This window comes from Ixodes scapularis, unplaced genomic scaffold, assembly GCF_016920785.2.
Source record: "Ixodes scapularis isolate PalLabHiFi unplaced genomic scaffold, ASM1692078v2 PGA_scaffold4__175_contigs__length_147842914, whole genome shotgun sequence".
Taxonomy (NCBI): domain Eukaryota; kingdom Metazoa; phylum Arthropoda; class Arachnida; order Ixodida; family Ixodidae; genus Ixodes; species Ixodes scapularis.
Genome location: NW_024609879.1, coordinates 139,099,347 through 139,123,119, shown reverse-complemented (window position 1 = coordinate 139,123,119; position 23,773 = coordinate 139,099,347). Strand labels below are relative to the sequence as shown.

The window sequence follows — 23,773 nt, the reverse complement described above, 5'->3', positions numbered from 1 at the left end:
AATAATTCGAGGCAATAGAGTGTTTTCGTTTTTCCTTCAGCCTAGTTTAGTCTGGTGTTCGTAATATTTGAGACTTGTTTTGTGTTTACAAACACGAGCCGTCTTTTGTCACCCTAGAGTCCTTCGGTAGGTCCGTTTCGGCAGACCTTCCCCGAGCATATGTTTGGGTTAGGAAGCAGAGTGTGAGGCGCAAACAACAACGGACACAAGAAAGAAGACACTCACACTGACCTTTCTCGCTGGAGTCACAGTTGTGCGCCTTAAAGTAAAAAGTAAAAAGAAAAAAAGCAAAGAGAAAAATGATTTAAGGTAGCGGATATTCTCATTGCCTTTTGTCGCGGGCTCCAGACAACAGCCCTTCTCCGCTGCTGTTGAAATCCAACAATTTGGCCTTCGTACTTTTCCGATAGTAGCGTGGTACGATATTAAGCGTGTTCCGAATTTAGCACATTTACCGATTGGTTTCTCTCACATATGTTGCTGCCTTCAAGGCTCAAATACACGCGCAAAAAAAAAAACCAATCGCATAACAACTCTACATCATCTCCTAAAAAAAACAGCATAATTGTATTTTTATTTTACAGAAATCGCGGATATACTTTTAACAACAAAAACAAAAGTCAGAGGACACCTAACCACTTTTGAGTTGTGAATGCAAAATCATGAACATCGTTCTTCCGCCCTCTTAGCCAGTCCGCGGCGTAGTGACGTGGACGGCCGAACGGGCGCGTTCGCGAAACGGCCACGCCGCGCTGCGTTGAGCTCGGCCGTGCGACCTCTCTGGAGTGTGCCCGGGCGAGCTCTGGCTCTGCTGACACTGCTGCCTCCTTTTACTGGCAGCCGCGCCGCTGCGTGCGCTGCGCCGCCATGGAGAGGGCTGCTCCGGTGGCTTTTTTTGGAACTACGCCGCACGAGAGCCAATGGGAGCCTCGTTCCGTGATGACGCACGCCAGCCAATTGAAGCATAATCCATCGGAAATCGGCTTCACTTGGGAGAGGAGATTTTAGGTGCCGTTTGGCCAACGTTTGGCGTGCTTTCAAAGCTGATGACGTCGGTTCGCTCCATGGGACAGTTAATGCTTCCGCGCTGAAACCCTGCTGGCTATCTTTGCGCCGTAAATAATATCGTTCTCCGAGAAAGGGTTGGTAGGGACGACTTCTGCATCTTTCGAATTCCGTGCGATTTTCGCAGGGAATTTCTTCGCACTTGTGTTTCAGCCTTTATTCTCGACATATCAGAGCGGAAATCGCCTTTTTTGGAGCTTTACTCTCATGCGATGGCGCCTCTTTAGGACACCCTGCCTCAAGCACGGTCTCGTTGCCTTCCAGCGTGCATCGGTTGCGCAAGCGCGGTCGAAGCTAACGAGACGCCTAAATGTTATTGAAGCCAAGAAGCTCGCGTTCGAGGCAGGAGTACAGCTGAAATGCGTCCCTGCCGTTTCTATCCTGTGACGACACGCAATATGCATGTAATGAAATTCTAATTCTAATTTTCTGGTCTCCTTGGTAACTGACTCGGCAATATGAAACAATCCGGAGCGCGAGTTCGTCTGCTTCCTGAGCAGGCGTTGTGGTGACGTCACAAAGGCGCCGAGCTCTGATTGGCTCTGAATGAAGGATAGTGGGTAGACCTCAAGGGCAGCTTGCTTTGAGGTGTACCCACTATCCTTCCAATCAGAGCCAATCAGAGCTCTGTGTTCTGACGTCCCCATAACCCCGAAACAAGCAGACGAACTTGTGCTCCGGATAGTATTTCATATGTGCCGACCAAGTTAACCATTACTTCCTGTTTCTATGCAGTTCCTTCGCTGACACGCTACGTTAACGTATTTCTTTTGTCGGATCACTCGCACTGCCAATTGTTTGACAGTACTGGAGATCAGCGCCTTTACATGACGGTTCTGCTGAATGGAGTAAGTAGAAAAAGTCATTAGCCCCGCAGTTAAAAATATAGAACAAACAAAAGTGTACGTTGTTGTATTTTCAGTGATAGGTAGCAGACCTTTAGACACTGATAATGAATTGTACTTCTTAAAGGCCCCGATTGGTTGCATGAAAAGCCACACATACAAAAAAGGAAGACACGCGTTTATTTTATTGTAGATTTGCCGCTTTATTTTGCCTCTGTGTGACAAAAGTGACCATATTAATTCTTTCTACACCATTTACGAACTGCCGAAAATATATGCTTAAATTATTTTGCCTGCTGCTACTATGAATCGCTCTATAATTATGCATTTATGATTTGGTCATGATGTTGATGTACGATTCCTACCTTTCCACGACTTATTTTCTCGAAGACCACAACAAATTTGTCTAGGCTTTGCTTTTTGTGAATTAAGGAGACTCCGCGATATTTGAAGGTCAGTGCACTTGCGTGACATTGGATTCAGAAAGACTCTACGACTGTAAGAAAAATGGGGTTACTCCAGCGTGTAAAGGACTGACATGTCCCAAGTAAGGGGTGACCATGCATCCGTCTCTATTTTTTTTTTCTTTTTTTCAATGGAGCTTTACGTCTTATTTTCGTGGGAACGTGCCCGCATAGTTGCCAAATGAGTTCTAAGCGAATGGAATAGATCTAAAAGAATACATAATAAATGTTATACAAATAAACATTCTATGAAAACGTTTCTTCCCGAAGAGTAAATTTAAAGCTGTTTCTGCGGTTCCATCTGTCAATATGTTCCGTTCGCGCACTGCAGTTTTTCATGTTACTATATTTTACATGCTTAGGTTTTGTAAGAAAAAAAAAATTAAGAAAAAAGGTGCTTCCGTGCTCATCTAAACAAAGAACCTCGAAACAAAATGTTCATTTGTAGAGGGAATTGAGCGGTAGCAGAGCTTGCTTTATTATCCGGCCCCGCACCTCCCTTTCCCCCTCTCGACAGTCCCCCCCCTTCCCCTTTTAGCTGCCTAAGGTGGCTCATGGGAGCCACCTTTGGCAGCTAACCTGAGCTTTCCTTAAAGAAACCTACAGAGTGCCGCCTCCCCCCTCTCCCCCCCCCCCCCCCTCAACTTCTCATGTAACCTGTAAGTAACGCTAGTAGCCGGACGAGATTCTAAAGTTTCATAATAATCGTTCCCTTTTTTACAAGTTACAAATAATTTTCTAAAACTTTCGATGGGAAAATTAGGTTAATTTGCGGAAGTTGGCACGCCATTCACCCCCATGTATTCCTGGGTTTCGCCAGCCGCCATTTTCTCATTAGAAAGTTCGGAAAATCGCTTAAACTTTTTAATCAGATAACGGTTAGTTTGGAAGCTTTGGTATCTGGTCCAGACCGCGAGTGCTACATTCTGGCAACGTGAAAGTTATTTTTGGGTAAAGAAAGCTTAAAACACTAACATCTCTTTTTGTGTGGACACCCTGGACTTGGGCTGCCCACATGAGCCAAGCACGTAACGTCGAACCGCCTCATTTAGTTTTTATCCACGCGATGCGTATTACAGCTGCATCTCAAGTTGGGCATGCCCACACTTTCTGACGCGTGCCTACATGAGACAATATTGCCATTATGATTATTACATAAATTTGCATATCTTGTTAGATAAAGAAAATCTTAAAAATCTTATAATAATTGCTCATTCAACGTGTGGAAAATGAAACACAAAACGTTGTACACATCCATCTCATTTTTGTAGGCCAGATAATCGGGATAGCCAGCATGAGCCGGCTACAGACGCAAAGTTTCAGAACAGATATACCGCGAACCGACGAACGTGTTTGGATTTTAATAATTGTAATTTTGTTGCGTATATATTTATAGAGAAATAAGTTAGTTAGCTCCAATGGGCGACGTGTTTCTCGGCTGTAGTTGAGCAATTTATTCAGTTATTCAGCCTTAGTTCTTTAACGTGCACCACCACGCACTATAGTGATACACGACCGCACGCCGGTACGATGTCCATCAAGATCGAAACGGGTAGAGGTGGTGATTGAAAACGGGATCGCCGGGTTCTGCAGCGCAAGCATTCGCTTCCCGTGCTCCGAGCTGGTCTATGGATTTCACTTTCAAACTCAACACTCCTACAACAAAATTCCACCCAAAGTAAGACTTACCTCACTACGGCTGAGTGGCAAGATTGTATGTAATGAAGTTCCACGAACCCGAAATATCGCTCACAATTTAAGTTACATTCGTCGGTCATTTCGTATGACATTAAACAAATGTCTTATCTTTAACCTCCACAACGTCCATTCAATCTTAGCAGTATCAGCAGAAAGTCCATGTTGATGCACGCGGGGAATGCACGATAGCTGAAGTTCGGCATAACCTCGTTTAACCGAGGTGGAACCAGTCTTGTACGCGCAACCTGGAAGAAAGAAGCAATTGCTTACGGTTATTACAGCTACATTTACTCTTGGTTAAAAAAAGTATTTAATTATTCTATAGGATGTCCCAATTTACCAGGCTCGATCTAAAATGTACCGTAAAAATTGACGCCTGCACGTAGCAATTTAAACTTTTCGTCAAAAGTGTATTTCAAAGGTGGGTTTTGTTTTTGTAAAATTACAAAGCATAGTCTTCTCTCTGTAATAAATAGTGCCAAGAAACTCACTAAGCTCAACGGCGGGTGGCGACGCAGACGACCACGTCAAGTAGCGGGGCGGGTTTGGCGCTCGTATTGACAGATGGCGCTACGTCCTTAACGAGATTGTTCGCGACCAGCATGGTTTATTCGAATGAAAATAATCTTCTTGAAATGTACCTTTGGTTAAAAAATAAATTTGGGCAATAAAAGCGAAACTTGAAGGAAAAAAACGCGAATTGCATAACGACGACGCTTTTGCTGCCAACGGATTGCGTCTGCGTGTCGTCTGCTTCGTTCGGCTGGTCGGCCTCACCTTCGTGCACTGCTACAGACGCCGTCTATCAATACGCGGGCCAGACGCACCCCGCATCTCGACTTGGTCGTCTGCGTCGCCGCCCGCTGTTGAGCGTGGCAAGTTTCTTGGCCCTATTTTTTAGACAAAAAAAGTTACGCTTTGTAATTTTACAAGAAAAAAAAAAACGACCTGTGAAATACACCTTTGGCGAAATGTGTAAATTGCTACATGCAGGCGTCGATTTTGGCGGTCCATTTTAGATCGAGACTGGTGACATTGGACACCCTATATTACTCGAGGAAAAAAAAGTAATTTGCCGTTACTTGAAAAAGTCACCGCTTCTTTTCCCATTACTTCGAATTTTCACTGACTGATCTTTCTGCCGGTTTGAAAACGCGTCTTTCGTACTTTCCATTATTCGATTAAGATAACCACGTGATAACATTCTTCTCTTCTTAATGAACGAATTTTTTCACCCAATCCACCAAGATTTAAGAACGTTGCGGATGCGAAGTTTGCGGATGCGGATCAGATGCGGATGATCAAACTGTTATGCACGCGGGGCTCTATAGCTATGACGCTTTAGCAGGGCGAGTGCAAGCCTCCGAGGCATGTCACTATCTCCTCGCAGCCAAACAGATTGCATCGATAGACGCCGAACGACCAATCAGAGAGCAAAAAGCGTGAAAAAATAGGCCACCCCTTGGGTTTCTTTTATAGCTGTCAGTTGCCAAACAGCTTTGTTTTTTTATTTTGTAATTCATTATTTTGATTACGGCGGAATTTTATTTGTCCATCTCGGCATATTTAAGGTTCTTACTCGTAGATATCATTAACATGTCTCGTGTGTTTTTTCTTTCTTTTGTAGGTGAGAGCAACTTACAGCGGACTGCCACACGATCTGAGATTCGTTTTGAGGCTGGTTGGAACCAGCTGCTTAAGTGTAAGATGTCCTTTTCGCTCGCGCGTCAGCCCGAGTTAAATACACGCAGAGGGATTCTACACGCGAAGAAACACCTGAGTGTGCTAGCCGCATCGTGACGTACTCGGCGATCGGCACCATACGTCAGTGATGTTGCAGCCTCAGCGGTACGGGGTATTTTCCCTAAACGCCATTTGCCCGTTAGTTGGCATGCAGACGATTAGTTATTGGCATCGTCTGTAGTGTCGACGAAACACACAAGCACGGCGAGTGGCACCGTCGGGGACAGAGCTCAATCAGTACGAGCAGGGACGTATTCAAGCAGCATCAACTCATTCGTAGTTGGTTCTGTGTTTCCTTTTGAATTCGCCCTGGCGACGTTCACTAAAGTCATTTTGGCCGCCGACGGGAGCGGCTTCTTGAAAACCGGCTACTCTTAAACCCGAATAAATACCATTACCCATAAACTTTGAATGCCAGTTAAAGCTCCTCTATACAATGCAAGCTCTCAGCCTCCTCGGAGCAAATTGAATGTTTGTTTTTTATGTTTTACAGCAAAGCTGTATAGCACTCGCAGGTGGGATTTCTTCTCGTCCGTCTACAGAAAACCCACGCGTGCGCCTAATCACCGTCCGCGAACGCCCTATCATTTATCATGTGGTTTTAACACTTGCTTCAATAAGAAAACCGCAAAACAGGTGACAAAACCACGTGATAGATTATAAGGCGAGCGCGAACGATGATAAGCACGTAGCGCTTCCCGCATACGTTTCGCGGTAAAGATTGCGGTTGCATGAGCTGCCGCAGCAACGGCAGCATACGAAGTATTTCATATATATATATATATATATATATATATATATATATATATATATATATATATATATATATATATATATATATATATATATAAAGTTTTGGTACAGTGCATTTACCTTTCGTTTGTCAATCATTTGGTATAGACCCTCTTGCTGTTTGCGAACATGAGCAGCCACTTGCGTCCGAAGTGACTTTGGGTCGCACCATCTTTGCCAACCTGTTGCCCTTGCTTATGTCCCCAGTGCTAGAAGGCACAAATGCTACATGATAACAAATTTGCAGATTTAACGAGGGCCTTCGGCTGTACAATATTACATCTTGGAAGAGTGAAGTTGTTTTACAAGAATACTCGAAACATTTGAAAAGATCTCGCAGTCCTTCGTTCTTTTGGCGTTCACCTGAAGCTGGTTAGACTTTTCATCGACATTTCAAGCAGCAGTGTTAAGGTGGCCTTTGTTTATTATTTTTAAAACCGAAAGTTCTCCGGGATGTCAGACAGGAGCACCACCTGGTGACGCTTGCCGTACAAAAGGGTCTATAGTGCAGTGGGCAATCGTTGCAGGGGGTACCACAGCTTCGCTGTCCAACCACCTTTACAGCGTAAATTAAAGCCTTATTCTTTAGTTAATCTTAGAATTACGTGAATAATTAAAACGGAGGGTGTGCGTCCCCAAAAAGCTTGCTTCTCCCCATCAAGGGTCGTAGTGCTGGAAAGTTCGCTTTCTGCCTTCTTGGCGAAATGTGTTGTGTTCGTGAATCGTCGACGGGAGTGACCAAAGCGTCGTCCTGGTCGACCTTTCACGATGGACCAAACACTCACTGTGATTTTATGAGTATGATGAATTCTATATTTAATCATGGAGACAAAGGAACCGCGACTACTGCGGCCGGCGCAGTCGGTCCCAGCGCAAAAAAAGTCGAACAAGCTGAAACAAAATTTTTTTTTTCCGTGCATAGAAATTTACAGGGCGAATCGTCACAGCGTGAATTCCGCTGAGTGTTCAAACCGGAATTATTCGTCAAGCGTGATGGCATGCTTTCGAAATCCGAGCGCTATCATCGCGCAAGCGGGTGAAATAAATGTAGTCGGAAACGTGCGAACGTCGGCGCCTCAAGGTATACCTTCGTAAATGTCGAGTTGTGAATGCTCGGAAAGTGTTAAGAAAAGGGAACTCTGAAGTGCGTCTTGACTCTGCGTGATCGATGGTACATGTTGAACGTCTTCTCAGGCAGCTGTCAATGCAATTACGCGTCCGAGGAGAGCTCGACATTGTTAGAAATAGACGAAACTGGTCCCACAAGTATATAACATTTGTGGCGACGTCATATTCACACTGCTCGTACATTATACAAAAGAAATGACGTAATTATCTGCGGGCGCTCCTCAAGAATGCTCCCAGTATCTTTGTTTTATACAAATGCACTCTTCGAACATCTCTGCAGACAGTCTTTGGATGACGAATGTGGCGGGACAGCCATACATGGAAGAACCACGCCTCAGACTGTTTCTGCAGACTGTCTTTTTTACGATGTGTTAGCTGTGTTACCTTGACGTTAAACTGATACGTCTTTTTGTGTCCTGCCGAGAACGTAACTTTCATGCGTCGCGCTTTATTAAGTGTCCCTTGCTGTGTACTCAGCGTATGTGGAGACTAAACAAAAATATAAAGAAAACGACATGAAAACGATAAACATGTTCTTGCGACGCGTTTTTCAGGAGTCTGAACAGAAGAGGATATATCAAACCAGCATCGATGCACATGGCAAGTTGGATGGAAATAGTGCTCTGTGGGGTTTAAAGGATTATGCAATGCAAAACCAGACGCAGTTTCAAAATGCTACGGTCATCGTTATGCTAACGTCGTAAGTAATGGAGAAGCAATTGACATCTCCGTGGCTGTATCGAGATCTAAACTGAAAACGAGCTGTTTTTGTTACAGGTACTACTTCCAGGATCAGTCTCAAACTGGTAACGTATTTCAGTTACTGATTCCCCTATTCCTACATTGTCTCGAAGAGAATGATTTGAACTAAAGTAACTATACAGGCGAGCTGGTCCATACTGACATGCTAATCCAGGAGTGGCGGAAAACTTATCAGCCAGAACTTTTACGCCCGACCGCCAGGATCGCGACATCCGACAGCATGACACTTCGGCTTTTGTGATGTAATTTGTTGCCACTTCGGAACCTCTTTCGATGCGTGGACAGAATAGAAGGTTAATCACGCCAGTCTGAGGCGCGTTCTAGGCGCTGTAGATTGTAGCACTCTGAGTAGCTGCCGTCTTCACGTTGTACGGGGAGCACAGGTCCTACCTCCTGGATAAGAAGGCCTATAGCGCTTGAGCTTCTACGTCAGCTGCTTGGGGCCAGCGTGGCGGGACTCAGGTTGAACGCGAGTGCTGCGGCAGTTTGCGGCCGGAACTCGTATTCAAGCAGGGCAAGACGAGTCCCAAATGAACGCTGAGGCCGCATTCGTGTTTAATCTGCGCCCACCGACGGCCTCAAGCGCGTGACGCCAAACATCAACATGCAGGAAACCAACGCTGGGCCGAGCATGACAGCAAGCGTAATTCATCCCTCTGACATTTTTCTTGAGAGTGGCCCATTTTAGCGGTGTTGGTTTTGCAGATTTCGGTTTTCGGTCGACTTCCACGTCGACTGAATATAGCAAAAAGCGCGAGACAAAAAATGAATTATAAAAATGAAAAAACTCAGGCACCCGATTTAGTACGAGGTCCTCTGCCTTGCCAATCCAACTGGAATTTCTTGTTTGATCTTTCCTTCTTGGTTTGGCCGTTGGAGTGAGCTATAAGACGAGGTCATGCCAGCTGGGAATCATCATATCGAATCCGCTCTGGATGAAGCTGGTTCCGGGCGCAAAATGCACACTGCGTCTCTGAGGTTAACGTCGCATGATTAGTCTTCCAGTGTTCATACCAGCTTCACCCGGCTACATGTTTTAATGGGATTAAAATGCAGCTGGACTAATAAAAGTTGCAGCCACCAATTAGTCGCAGTATTTATTCGCCAAAAAGTCCGAATGCTATTTGGAGTGCAAGTTCGTCTGCTTCTGGCTCAGGGACTGCGAGGATGTCAGAACGCTAAGCTCTTATTGGCTGATTGAAAAAAAAAATAGTGGTTAGACTTTAAGGCATCTGGCACTGAGGTCTACCCACGATCCTTCTGATCAAAGCGAATCAGAACTCGGGGTCGTTCTGACGTCAACGCAGCCCCCGCGCAAGAATCAGACGAGTTGCTCTCCGCATAGGGAATGTCGACCCTATCAGTGCGCTCCGCAGTTAGGCGCGTGCTGAAAATAAGCACTCGTCGCATTTGTCTGGCACCGATAGAACTGTTGCTAACGGTAGACGAGAAGTTGATCGACAGCTCGTGCTGAGGACAAATGAATACTCACTTCGCTTTATGCGCGATGCATTCGTTAAATATATACTAGCACATAGCAAAGCGCATATCACATGATTTGCCGACATCTGAACCTTCTTAAATGGCAAACAAAAAAAGGGGTTGGGTAGGATGCCCTATCCTCGTCAGGTTTCTTTACTGCGTTCATTCTGCGACAGTTTGCGCGGATGTAAATAACCGTGAGCCCTATCATGTAACTGCTATACTTCCATTCCTTTCAGGTTACTCCTTCCTTGGTGGATTATGCAGCAGAGATCAAGTAGCTCTCGTCAGCGACGTACACGCACTCTACCGCTGTGAATTAGACGTTTCGGAGCACATCCTGAGAGTGTAGGTGTGACAATTCTGTTCCCACTTTCATAAAATCACTAAAGTTTGTTTCATCTTAAAGAAAACTTTAATGGTAGTGTATTAGAAAAATATATATATTAAAAGACCTAGAACTTTCTTATTTCGCTTGCAGGATGGCGAATATCAAAATTACATATAAATCAGATAAATACGCCAAGTAGCCAGAACAGCGCTTCCAATGTAGCGCTGAAGCCCCTTCCCGTCGCGTTCGGTGTGAAAAGGGTATGACAGCGCATTTCGCAGGAGATCTCAACACTTCCGCCCTTTCTGCACATGCGCGACAAAGCTATCCGATTCGGCGACCGAACCATCGGAGAAATGGCTGCTCCGACCAGGGCCGTAGGCAGAGGGAGGGGGGGGGGCGGTGAGGGCTTATGGGCTTCAGCATTCCCCCCCCCCCCCCCCGAAGTCCAGCTGACCTTATAATATACACATGCATTTTGACCCCCCTCCCCCTCTCTGCACCCCGAGTAGTGGGCATCTCCACCACCTCAGCAAACCCCGACAACCCAGGAATTGTTTTCGTGGGGGGGGGGGGGGGGGGGGGGGGGGGGGGGCGAAAACAATTCCTGGCTACGCTACTGTCTCCGACCCGTTGCACATGACAGTTCGAGACACATGGAGCCGGACGACGACGACGAGCTCTGGTGAGGCTGATCTTTGAAAGCTCTCGCTATCTTTCCAGTTTTTTCGCGTTGCTTAATATACTCGGCGCCATCTGAATTATCCTGCAACGCGACTTAAAAATATTGCATGTCCCGGCCCCCCGCCAGGGTCGGTCGCTGGCACTGTGCTTCGAGAATACACTAAGCATGCAACGTAGCCCATGATGGAAGCCATGGACATTCCAATCCATCCCAACCCATATAACGAGCTTTCGGATGCCACCGACCAAGAACTCCCCACATGTGGCCAAAAAGATCAACCTACAACCCAGGCCTCCGGGATCCTGTTAACGGAACAACGTCTTTCAATAAATGGATAACCAACTGGCACTGAGTCAGAGGAAACGGACATGCAACATGAAGAAGACATAAAAGAAGTTACCATCATTTCAAGTGACAAGTCCTTCAGCACAGTGGGGTCCCGAAAACGCCAACGACCAGGCACGAATTCTTCGAGTAACAACACTGTTATCTCGTCCACATCCGCTCTAACCTGCATTGGACATACTATAATATTTACACCACAAGATGCCTCAAAGCAGCTGGGAAACATGAACAGCATTCGCTTGACATCTTTCTTCGAAAACATCGCCCCTTCCTGCATCCTAGAGATCAAGATAAACAAGAAACTAAACCTGATCGCAGTGGATACACGAAATCTGCACACCACGTCAACACTACTGACACTGACAGAGCTTCTTAGAATACCGGTCTACGTATATGAGCCACAAAACAAGAACACTTCAGTTGGAGTCGTTCATGACATTGACCCAGACATCACGATGCCACAGCTTCGAGAGCAACTCAGGTGCAACGCAACGGTTGCACAAATACGACGTCTGGGAACGTCACACAATGTTAGTATAACATTTGGTTCGCCCGTGCTACCAAGGCATGTACTTGGTAGCACGGGCGCCACACCGATTCACTGCCTCAAAACCACCCACAAAAAGTACCACATCAACGTGAGAACCTTGCTACTACAGCAACAGCGAACAGCAAACAAAAAGAGCCCCTAAAAGCAGACTTTGCGAAAGATAACTTCGGCAAAGAGAGAGAAACTCTGAAACCGCAACCAGACGAAACAGTGAACGATATGAAATCCAAACACCGCTCGGGGCCATCGGTCCTAGTCGATGGTGAAAACGCGTCACCTGGGACAAGCAAGTATAACTACGTAGATGCCCTGAAGGCAGCATACAAGAAAATTACAAACCGGCATACAAAACCTCCCCTAACTAAGCCCGAAAGAAGGCCTCAAAGCCAAGAGCGAAATTATACTTCAAAGCCAGACGATTCAGCTGCGCTTGATTGGAAAATGATATTTAGAACAGTAATCAAGGTTATCACAAACTTCCTGAGTCAGTTCACTTCACCAGTAATGAAAGACATCGTACAAATACTTAACTTGAAATTTCCCACACTCCTTGATATATTTTAATCAGCAACTGTTTCTGTTTTACAATGGAATGCACGAGGCCTTCAGTCAAAAGCATCAGACATTCGTCAATACCTTAGAACTAATTCTTGTCCCGTATTAGCTATATCGGAACATGGCGTTCGAAACCGCTTCAGGATCTCAGGATACCAAATATTTTACTCAAAAAAGCACACTGGAAACAGCAGAACTTTACTAGCCATCAGAAATGATTTAACTTACGTTGAAGAGGATATTTGCCCACATGACGAAAACAAATATGTATCTGCAACTGTCAGAAATGGAACGAGCTCAATAACTTTCATCTCTGCCTACATACCTCCCAACGTAACATTTGATGTTAAAAGGTTAGAAAACATCCTTCTAGCAGTACCAAAGCCATGCTGCTTGTTAGGGGATTTTAATGCTCATCATGAACTCTGGGTAGCCTACAAAACACTCGTAGGGGACGTGAACTTCTTGAGGTTGCCATTAAGTTCGATCTCGTCAACATCAATGATGGAAGACCCACGTTTATCAGGGGAACAAAAGTAAGCAGTTGTTTGGATTTGACCTTTGTGTCGAAAGACTTCATACAAAAATGCACCTGGCAGCCAGCCCTCGACACATGGGGAAGCGATCATTTACCGATTATGATATCTGTAAGTGGTTTCGGAGCACGTAAAATTCGGAGTAAAATAAGAAAAACGAACTGGGAAGCATTTAATTTTGTTCCGAAAAATGCCATAACAGCTGCAACGGAGGATGAAGCTATCGGTCCAACTATTGCTTCTGCTTTAAACAAATCTATTAGATCGTTTATTATGCCCGCTGGAAAAACAGAACTCGATGCGGAATATGAAAGGTTAAGAGCAATACGGAGAAGAGCAAAACGACGGCTAAGACGAACTCACAGTACCAACGACCTCCGTGAGGCACGTAAAGCACAGCGTCACGTAAGACGTCATTTGAACGTGTTGGCTAAACGCAGATGGATGAGCTACTGTGAAAGATTAGACCCTCGAAGTCCCATATCACAAGTATATCGAGTTGTACGGGGACTGAGAAAAACACCAGAGCAATTACATCCTTTTCGAGCATTGTCTCTAAAAAAGAAATGCTCAGAGTTAGAAGTAGCTGAAGAGTTTTGTAAGATGATAGCAGAAACGCAACAATGCCTTCGCCGTAATGCCCAAAGCACGCAGAATGACACCTTAGTTGTGCGAAAAGACTCGAGATTGGATACAGCCTTAACACTCTCAGAGCTGAAAATAGCTTTAGCATCAATGAATAAGAAGTCATCACCAGGAACGGATGGTGTAACGTATATGGCACTAGCCCATCTTAATACAAATTCCTTAATGAGACTTTTAGAGCTTCTGAATAGATCATGGGAGACAGGAAACGTTCCAAAACCGTGGAAAGAAGCTGAAATTGTACCTTTGCTAAAAATAGGGAAGCCACCAACTGCTTATAGTTCTTTCCGTCCAATCGCATTGACAAATTATATTGGAAAAACGTTAGAAAAAATTATACAAGGAAGACTAAATTGGTATCTTGAAACGTACGATATACTTCCGGAGGCAATGAGTGGATTTCGCTCAGGAAGATCTACAAGTGATAGCATACTTAATCTAGTTAGTTCTATAGAAGAGAACCACGCAGGAAACAAAATCACTGTTGCAGTCTTCCTTGACATAAAACAAGCTTTTGACAACATTGAACACGATGCCATTCTTACCGCTTTAAAAAAGATTGAAATCTTAGGGAAAATGCTCCGCTGGATACAAAAACTACCTAAGTGATAGGTCAAGTTTTATGAAAACAAATAATAACTGCACAAGTAAATACAGGGTATCAAGAGGCGTTCCGCAAGGTGGGGTACATAGTCCGACCCTTTTCGACCTTGCATTAATATCGGTAGCAGATGTCATTCCTGCAAATGTCATGGCCACATTTTATGCTGACGATATCTGCCTGTGGTCCACTAGTGTTCACCGAAACGTACCACCACGTAGGCTTCAGAAAGCTTTGCACCTGATTAGCCAACAATTATCAAAACTGGGACTCACTTTGTCGTCAGAAAAAAACAACGGCAATGGCATTCACTAAAAAATCAATGCGACGATACCCTATTTTATTAGCTGGACATCCTCTGTCATATGTAAAATCTTACAAATATCTTGGGGTTATCGTTGATCGAAATCTCACATGGGCGCCCGAGGCAAACCGAATAAGAAAAAAGACTGACGCAGTCATCGCAGTATTACGGTGCTTAGCTTGCACTGCTTGGGGATGCTCGTGCTCCGCAATGCTTGCCCTAGAACGCTCTCTTGTGGACGGAATTCTCAGATATAGTGCACCGATGCTTCATGGTGCTAGCAAAACTACCATCAAAAACCTGCAAACAACGCAGACGAATGCACTTAAAGTCTGCTCCGGTCTTCCTAGAGGCACGTCTACTTGTGATACGCTGGCTGAAACGAAAACATCATCTGTCAACACTATAAAAACGCAAGAATCTTTACGAGTACACCTACGCCACATTACTCAGCATAAGAGACACCATATACGAAACATTGTCAGAAAAAGGCCGCATTCCACATTTGGGCAAGAAATACAAAAGTGGCATAAAGAAATTTCTTCGGTGACAAAGCACAGTGCAGAAACTCCGCCATCGTATTGGATTACGCCCTCTATGAAAATTAATACCGAGATACCTGGAATGGGGGCAATCAAGGACACAGCGATACCCGTTCGATTTCAACAAACTATGCTTCACGTATCTGCTGTATGCAAAGATCATGTATTTGTATATCCTGATGGATCCACAACCAAAACATCATCTTCCTTTGCCTTCGTAATTCCCCAGAACAATGTACTTGAGACCGCAAGGCTATCCCACCGAACAGCCTCTTCAACAGCAGAACTACATGGTAATCTGTTGGCGATTACTTATATTTCAAAATCAACGAATATACAAAAATGGGTCATCCTAACGGACTCCATTGCGGCTCTTAAAAGCCTAATGATATTTGGGATATCATGCAGCAATAATACTCTCCAATTACAGGTGGGACAAGTATATGCTAAAGCCGCTGACATAGGACATCACATAATACTGCAGTGGATTCCAGGTCACAGCAGCATCAGCGGAAATGAACAAGCTGACAGGGCTGCTAAAAACGGACACAAACTCAGAAAGCTTCAAAAAGTTCCATTCACCAAATACGACATAAAATGCTCCATAAAGAAAGTAATTAACACTATGATTATGCAGTCGTGGTCTTCATCAGTTCATCAAAATAGCAAATTACATTTAGTGGATCCAGAATTGACAACGCAACTACCAGATACCCTACCTAGAAAACTCGAAACTTTGTACCACAGGCTACGACTCGGAGTGGCTTACACTGGCAGCTATAATTTTCTTCTTGGCCGAAGTGACACTCCAACGTGCACCACATGCAACTGCAAAGACGATGTAGAGCATACATTGTCCGCATGCGCTAAGTACCAAACACAACGCGAATGCATGAAAAGAATACTTCACCTGCTGGACCCCAGACCATTCAATGCAAAAATATCCTAGGCCCATGGAAGAACAAGCGGCATCAACGCATCGTCTTAAAAGCTCTACAAAAGTATGTCGAAGACACCCGACTGATCGATGAACTTTGAGTGTGTGCGTGTGTGTGTTGTGTTTATGTGCGCGTGACTTACTCTTCTTCTAATCGTCTTTATTCCCCTCTACCCTTCCCCACGGAGTAGCCAGCCAGAGAAAGCACAGACTCCGGCTTACCTCTCCATGCTTCAATAAATATCTCTCTCTCTCGAGACACACGCTTTCGACGAGTCATTCGGTACTGCTCCGCCCAGTTCCGTGTATCCCTCTACCGGATGGATGGCTAAATGCTAATGGTTGTATTTATAACGGGCGGTAGTTTGAGCCATCTAGCCTAGACAAAAAAAAAATTATTCCTTTCATCGCCTTTTGTGGTTTTTCTGACTTTGAAGTGTGTAGGGTTCGGTGCTACTGCTCACCCGCAAGAAGGACCAACGAGGCAGATCTCAGAAAAACGCACCTTTACTTTCTGATGGCAGCCAACGGCCTGCCGAGTCCCGAGCCTGGAGCGTGTCTCGCGCGCACGTTGCGCACCGGGCGCGGAGCGCGAGTTCTTTTGCCCGGTGGTGGGCCGCAAACCCCACAAGTGGCAGCGCAACGACTTTCATGACGAAAGAATTTGCAGTTTGTATTTTTTGCGGTTACAGACGTTGCCGACTCGGCCATCGAGTGGAGCCAGCAACGTCTGTAATCCCCCCCCCCCTCCCCCCGCTAAAAAAAAAAAAAAGCAAAAAACAAAACAAAAAACGCAAAAAGTTTTTTTTTTTTATTGCTTGAGCGATATTACGTCCGCCAATGATAGCCATTGGCGGACGCTTCAGGAGAGCGCGTGCTCGGCCGCCGCTCTCGTGTCAGGGGTTGGCGGAGAGGATGGGGGGCTGCGGCCGCTTCTGCTCCTCTCGTCGCCGAGGACAATGGCGGCGCCTGAGGCATCCATATCGTAGACGGCCGCAACCTCGGGAGTAGGGAAATGTAGCCGTCCACGGCAGTACACCGCAGACGAACTATGCGAGCAGAAGAACGACACTCATGCTTTCGCATTCACAACTCATACGAAGGGCTTAGGTGTCCTCGGTATTTCTTTATATTGTTTATGTCGGCACTGAGTGACGAAACACGCGTCACATTGCCCCGAAAAACTGCTATTCCGCTGCGGGATGGCAAAGGAAAAGAAAAACACGTTATTTGCCGAAACACGCCCATGAGCAATAAAACATGTCCTCCTCCGCTGCTAGAGCCGCCGTCAGCACCGTGGCGAACCGCCTTTGGTGTCGATCACTCGCCGCGACCTTCGACGATGCTAATCCTAAAAAAATTGCCATTCGCGGAGGGAGCGGCTGAGGTTTCTCAAGAGAGAACCCAACGGGAAACATGGTGGCCCCCAGAGTACGCCACTCCAAATACGACGTTAGAATTGAGAGGCACTTTGACCTCAAATTTGTTTAATTTTTTGTTAGTAATGAGTAGCGAGCGCAAGCAAATGCGGCTATCGGGGACACATTAATTCCGGCAGTGAATCGGCCAAAGTAAAAAAAATTCGTTGTACTGCCCCTATAAAACACACAAAATATGTTTATTATATACGATCACAATCTGCATGTGTGATGATTTCACGTAAGGTTACTTTTTTTTGTCATCCCAGCAAAGCGAGCACTGCGTACAAATTACGTGACTACGCACCCCACGCATTGCTGCGTCTCTCCCCAGGGTCACATGACACTAACACGGCCTTGGAATGGCTAGAAGAGGCCGCTGCTGTCTATCGTAAGGTGAAACCAACGTTACTAAAACACTCAGTTGGGAAACTCCCATAGAGACAGCCCTAAACATATGGCCCCAATTTGTCTCCGAGCATCGAGCTAATGACGAACACAACGCCACCATCTCTCCCGCAGCGGCCACTCGAGAAACTGCACGTGACTTCTATTTTTGGCTTTGACAGGGGGGAACCCCCGTCTCCCCGGCGGACGCGCCGCGTTCAACTACCGAAGTTAAAATGCACCTAGGTCTGGACGCGCTACCTGAAAGGCCCGCTGAGGCATGGTTGTATAAAAACAATATTAATTGTTCCGCAAAGCCCTGCAAACTAAAGATTTTAAAAACATAACGCGCCCCTCTTTTGGTACTAAACTCTAATAAATTTCATGCAAAAAGAGTCTTTTTCGTTTGTTTTTACGCAAAAACAGGCTTTCAAAAAGCTCAAGGTGACCACAGTACAGACAAATGATAAAGAGTGGCGCTGTTGTCGCATTTAGCTCGGTCTGGGTGGACGCCAGCGGCCCAGGTTTCGACGGCGAGTTTCCCAACCAAGTGTTTTAGTAACGTTGGGTGAAACCGAGGATATTCGGGTCTCGACGGTCTCCATCAGTCCCAGAAGGCCGGATTGCTACGGATGCGCCAAATCAGAAGCTCGTTTTGTGCGCGTGGGAAGACTCCATGGCGTCCGTTGCCCTCACGACGACGACTCTTGTGACCGTCTCGCTTACATCCCCTTCCCCGGGCCGCATAGCACCTATACCTCCCGATCGGGCCGACAGTCACGAGACAACATTGGCATCGACTCTCCGGCGGTCGGAGGTTCGTGCCGCGAATATCTGACAAGTTGGCAACCTGTCATATCGGACCTTCCTTGCATTCCCGCAGACAGGAATGGAAGAATGGTTGATACGTGCATTTTAATAACAAAAGGGAGAGTGGAAGGCTGTGAAAATTATCTAGGTAGATTTGAATGGATTACAACTGTGCTAGGTGGCGCAAGCTACCGCCCGATATAAAGGGTACAGCCGTTAGCCGTTACAGAGCCGTATATGTAGAGAGTTTGGCCATTCGTTGGGAAGTATAGGAGACAAATGAAGCGGCGCCATTGGCCGAAAGCGGGCTGGGCGTGTTCCAGGGCGTCTTCAGAAATTCGAATGTGACCAACCAGAAGCCGGAAATAATACCCTGGCGGTGGTCGCAAGAAACAAACCTGATAACTGCATTGGAGTAACTCTCGATGGCTGAAAATATGGTACACGTGATGTTTTAATTACGCTCATCCGAATGATGGTGGAAGAGTGCGACTAGCGGAAAGATCGACATAATCCTTACGCCAAACGCCGAGCGCCGGGAATCTGCCGTCCGAGCGGTCACACTCTGTCCGCGCAAAACAGAGTTGAGCGGCGCATTCGTTTCTTACATCATTCTGCATGATCATGATGAAACAACACATGCACCCTTGTTAAAACAGAAGTTCGGGCGAGTTGGTAGTTCATGACGCACGAGGACCCAGCGTTTGTTACGGGTGCGCTGGGTCCTCGTGCGACATGCACCCTATTTTTAACCACAAAGAGTTACTACACTTCACTCTTACGCACTTATTAAAACCATATACGAACATAGTCCTTCGATGATCGATCGGCTCAGAATTGTTTCTCGCTACCACCGCTAGGGGATTCTTTTCGGCTTCTGGTTGGTCAAGAGAGCATGCCAATCCCTCTTTCCGAGTCTGCCGCACGCCCTGGCTCTGCCCGCGCCTCCCATTGACCAAACTCTCTACATATACGGCTCTGAGCCGTTAGGATCCATCCATCCTTCCGACGGTTGGCACGTCGAATCGGATAGTTCTTACGCGGATTTCTCTCGCGCTTCCCACGTTCTCTTGTAGCGTTGGTAATGCGTTCAGGTGAAACGGAGTATGAAAAGTCATATGAGCCTGAAGCACCTTCGGATCAAAAGGTTTCAGAACTATTCTGTGTGATCACGTAGATAAGCTCCCAAAAACACAGGGACAATAAAGTAAACGGACCCCTGTCTGTCTACTTCAGTCCCTGGGTTCCTTTGGCGCTTACCTACGTGATGGGGAACCAACTGGCCCAAATAGACCGATCTCACCAGCCAGCTTCGCTACGCCCCCGGGGTGCATCCTGGGAACTGTAGTCTTTCTGCACGCGCGACAACTAGAGGCTGCGAGTCGGCACGAGCGGAGCACGAGACGAAACGAGCTGCTTCCTGCACTGTCGCCTGCGTCCTGGAAACTACAATTATGGCGGCGTCACGCATGCGTGGAACGCTCGGTGAGATCCGTCTAAGACCAACTTGGAAAAGGTGCCCTCTGCTGGAAGACGTGGAGTTCTGCACAACGGGCGGACGCACAAGACAGTACGGCTGTTGGAACCTTCTACAAATGAAACCTCATTTCTAGCCTATATAGTTTTAGAACCTCGCATTCTGCTGTGTCGGTTGCGTGGTCGGTTCTTCCACCAGTGTTTGAGACCTTTGAACAATGAGCACGTGACTTTTCAAAGCGGTCTATTGTCGCTTTAGTACATTTTGTGGGTCCTAAAGCTAGCGTCACACTGCTCATACGTCGTACAAAAGACAGTCTGCAAACACGAGACACGAGTTCGAATACCGCATGCCAAGTTTTCTCCATGAACTCATTGTCATGCGGCATTCGAAGCACGGATCTCGCGGTGACTGGCGTTTAAATCTGTATGCAGACTGTCGTTTGTATAATCATAGCCTACTCTATACTGACAAAGCCTAGCAGATCGCCACGTCACGCGGCCGCCGCTGGTGAAAAGGTACACGGGCAGACAAGAGCCTAGAGTGCCTTCATACACACGCGCGCTTTTGCTTGAGTGGTGACATCTCAGCCATTTTTCCGCCCAATCGTTTCTTTATGCATCTTGAAGTGCGCGCAATCCGGTGTCACTCAGCTCGAGCGCGTAGCTTTGGCTGATGCATAGACGCCATCTTACCGCCCAAGTCACGCACCGAGTGCGCGAGAGCGTCACGCGCTGGCCCATTCCGGACAACAATGGATGTCTTCACCCTGAGACAGACAGACATCTAGGCACCCTACAAGAGCCATGTAACGGGCGCCCCGCTGCGGCGAGAGGCCGAAACACACTTGTCCCGAGCGATGGAATGTCCACTCGTGCTCCTCGCGACCCTCGGGCTACCACTTCTTTTCTCGTCGGGTTTAAAAACCATGTTTCGGGTCCTTGCCGCTGCAAAAGCTGCATGGGGATTACCGGCTTCCCCGAGAAATTCTCTGTGCGACCAGATTATCGCGCTCCCAATATGCGACCGGGCGCTTTATGGATCCGTCACCGAACTGCCAGGCTTTGGGAGTGTAGAGGAGGCTATGATATAATGTATGAGCCACGCACGTAGCTGGAAGGGGGGGGGGGGGGGGGGGGGGCATGGGGCCCGGGCCCCCCGAAATCTTCCATTTTGTTGGGACCTTCTCTCCCCCCTCCCCCTCAAACAGCATTTTGTCATGGGCGCCCCCCCCCCCCCCCCCCCTTCCCCCCGAAACAAAACCCTGGCTACGTGCCTGGTATGAGCAGGTCCGATTCCCGGCTCATGTAAACCAGGACGCATACCTTTGACAAACGTTTCCTTCATCCATATGTAGCTTCTTGCAAGTATTTAGCAGTTCTTCCCGATAGTTTCCACTTTCTCATTTAAAAAAAAAAAAAAAAGAACTTGTCTAACGTATAATTTTCTTTCGCCTCGTGCTAGATTTTTTTTAGAAATCAGTATTTCTCGCTCGATTATTTATTTTAATTAATACAATTTTTGTTTCGTTGTTGTACGGTGACAATATTCTGCAGTGGCAAAGCCGTCGTCCTAAGCGCCAAAAGTGCATTACCATGGAAGCAATAATACCGCAACAGTATTCTGAGATTCTCTGTAAACAAGCTATACACACAGTGTATGATATATTTTTTTTCTGTGTAAAAGTATACAAGCTTTTGTAAAAAAAAAGAAGTGAAAAATTTTTTTTTTGTGATTTTAAAGATTTTGTAAAAAAGAATTTAAAGTAATTAAAGAAAGAATCTGCATACAAACAAAAAGTAACGCCAATGTTAAAAAAATGTAAGATGCTTACAATCCCATGTAACGCGAAATTAGAGCGCAGCTCTTTAGGAGGATGAGGGGAAGGAGGAGGATGAGAGGAGGGCATACCCTTCCTCCTCTCCTGCTCGCCTCCCATTTAGCTAGAAATGGTCGCTAAATTTCCCGCTAAAATTAGCGGAAAAATATCGCTATAAAATTTCCCAGCTAAATTTAGCGGGGAATGTTACCGCTAAATCGGAGGGGAGCAGGAGAGGAGGAGGGGAGGATACGAAGGCGGAGAAGGGGCCTACCCTCCCCTTCGTATTCTCTCCTCCTCCTCCTCAAGAGCCGCACTTTAATTCGGCGTTACAGAGAGTTCAAAAAGGTCTTTCATTTTGAGGGAATTTTCAGAGACGCACCGTCTCTGAAAATTCCCTAGAAATGAAATACCTTTTTGAATTCTCTGTAATGGAGTCACCGAACTGTTCATTATTTATGTCGTTCATGATTTATTTCCGAGTTCTATAAAGATTTATAAATTAAAATTCTCTTTTTGACTTTTTCAGAATGGCCGTGGATTTGGAGGAGGATGTGCTTGAGAAATGCGTAGAAAATAGAACCGTACTGCCCCAGTGCGGTTTGGATATGCTCAACGCTTCGCTTGCGTAAGGCATTATTTAGTAATTATATTGCCTATTTGTTTACGGGTGCATAAACATAAAACGGGGGTCATGCAAACATGACTCAATCTGCCCCTTCTTCTTAGCAGAGTAGTCGAACAATATATAAAAAAAAGCTCCAACGTTTTTGTTTATTTTTTATCTATTTACAAGTTAATTACATTTTTGGAATACCCGGGATGGACATTTTCCAGCCTGCTTTTTATTGTTTCTAAATAAAAAAATATATATATTAGAAAAAACTCGGCAAAGTTAACATTTAAACATTTTTCCGCGCTTTCTAGCGACGCATAGCATGATCCCTACAAAGTATATGGAACTAGGCCTCGACATTTACCGAAATAAAATGTTCCATTTAAATTCAAATACACTTACGCTACCGCATAACGTGTGCCGCAGCCACAGCAACTCAGAGCTCGCATAAATCGCTATCACTGTGGCGCCGTTGTCGTTTCTGAACTGTTTTCTGGGCACGATTCTGAAGATTTCTACGAGAACCTTAAAGGGCAACTCCGCTTCATTTTTGGTTTTGAAAAAAGAATGCAGCCCTCTTCAGTATCGCCTAAGGCGACCACTCGTCAAATCTTACGACGCAGTTCTGTCTAAATGTTTCTTAAACGGTCCGGCAAACTTCGCAACTCGCCAAGTTGCCGAAATCGGCTGACTCAAGCGGGCGAATTCAGGCGCAACCAACAGCGCAGTCAAGGTTACGGCATGGGCGGAGCCAACATTGAGCTAAACGTCATCATCATGGCCCCCTTTTGCTTGTTTTTACTTCTCCAATCGAGCGTAGCGCATGACGTTAGCAACGTTGCCTCTCGGCGCTCAGCGGTGTCCACGTGCAGCGAGCCTCTTGGGAGCCGACCAAGCGCCCGCCGCGGTCCCGCCGTTACCGCCGTCTTCCGCGTCACAACCACCGTCGTCGTCTCACCGTTTTTGATTATTGCCTTTCGGAGTTTCGTCCACACTATGGACACCACGTGCGCAGAGTCGCAGACTTATGCCGCAGTTGTGCAGACTTCGTCGAATGCCGTAGACACCAAAACGTGGCGAAGAGTGCGGTGCAGACGACACTCGCGCCTGCCGCACGCCCGCCCCCATCCCGCCCGTCGTTGGGCCGAGGATCACGTGACATCTCGTACCACGTGATGGCCATGTACTTGGCGGCCCGAGGCCAATGTTGCCGGACGGAGCCGAAGTTTCGGTTTT

General features: G+C 46.2%; 1 protein-coding gene across 1 annotated transcript in view; it reads left to right on the top strand.

The window, feature by feature from the left end:
* LOC120836240 overlaps positions 1 to 23,773 on the top strand; it is a 48,697-nt gene that overhangs the window by 3,255 nt on the left and 21,669 nt on the right. The window contains exons 3-8 of the mRNA XM_042293289.1: positions 1,801 to 1,913; positions 5,700 to 5,774; positions 8,290 to 8,435; positions 8,513 to 8,541; positions 10,219 to 10,327; positions 22,451 to 22,549. Of these exons, the coding sequence (XP_042149223.1) occupies positions 1,801 to 1,913; positions 5,700 to 5,774; positions 8,290 to 8,435; positions 8,513 to 8,541; positions 10,219 to 10,327; positions 22,451 to 22,549 (571 nt within the window). The remainder of the gene's footprint in view (positions 1 to 1,800; positions 1,914 to 5,699; positions 5,775 to 8,289; positions 8,436 to 8,512; positions 8,542 to 10,218; positions 10,328 to 22,450; positions 22,550 to 23,773) is intronic.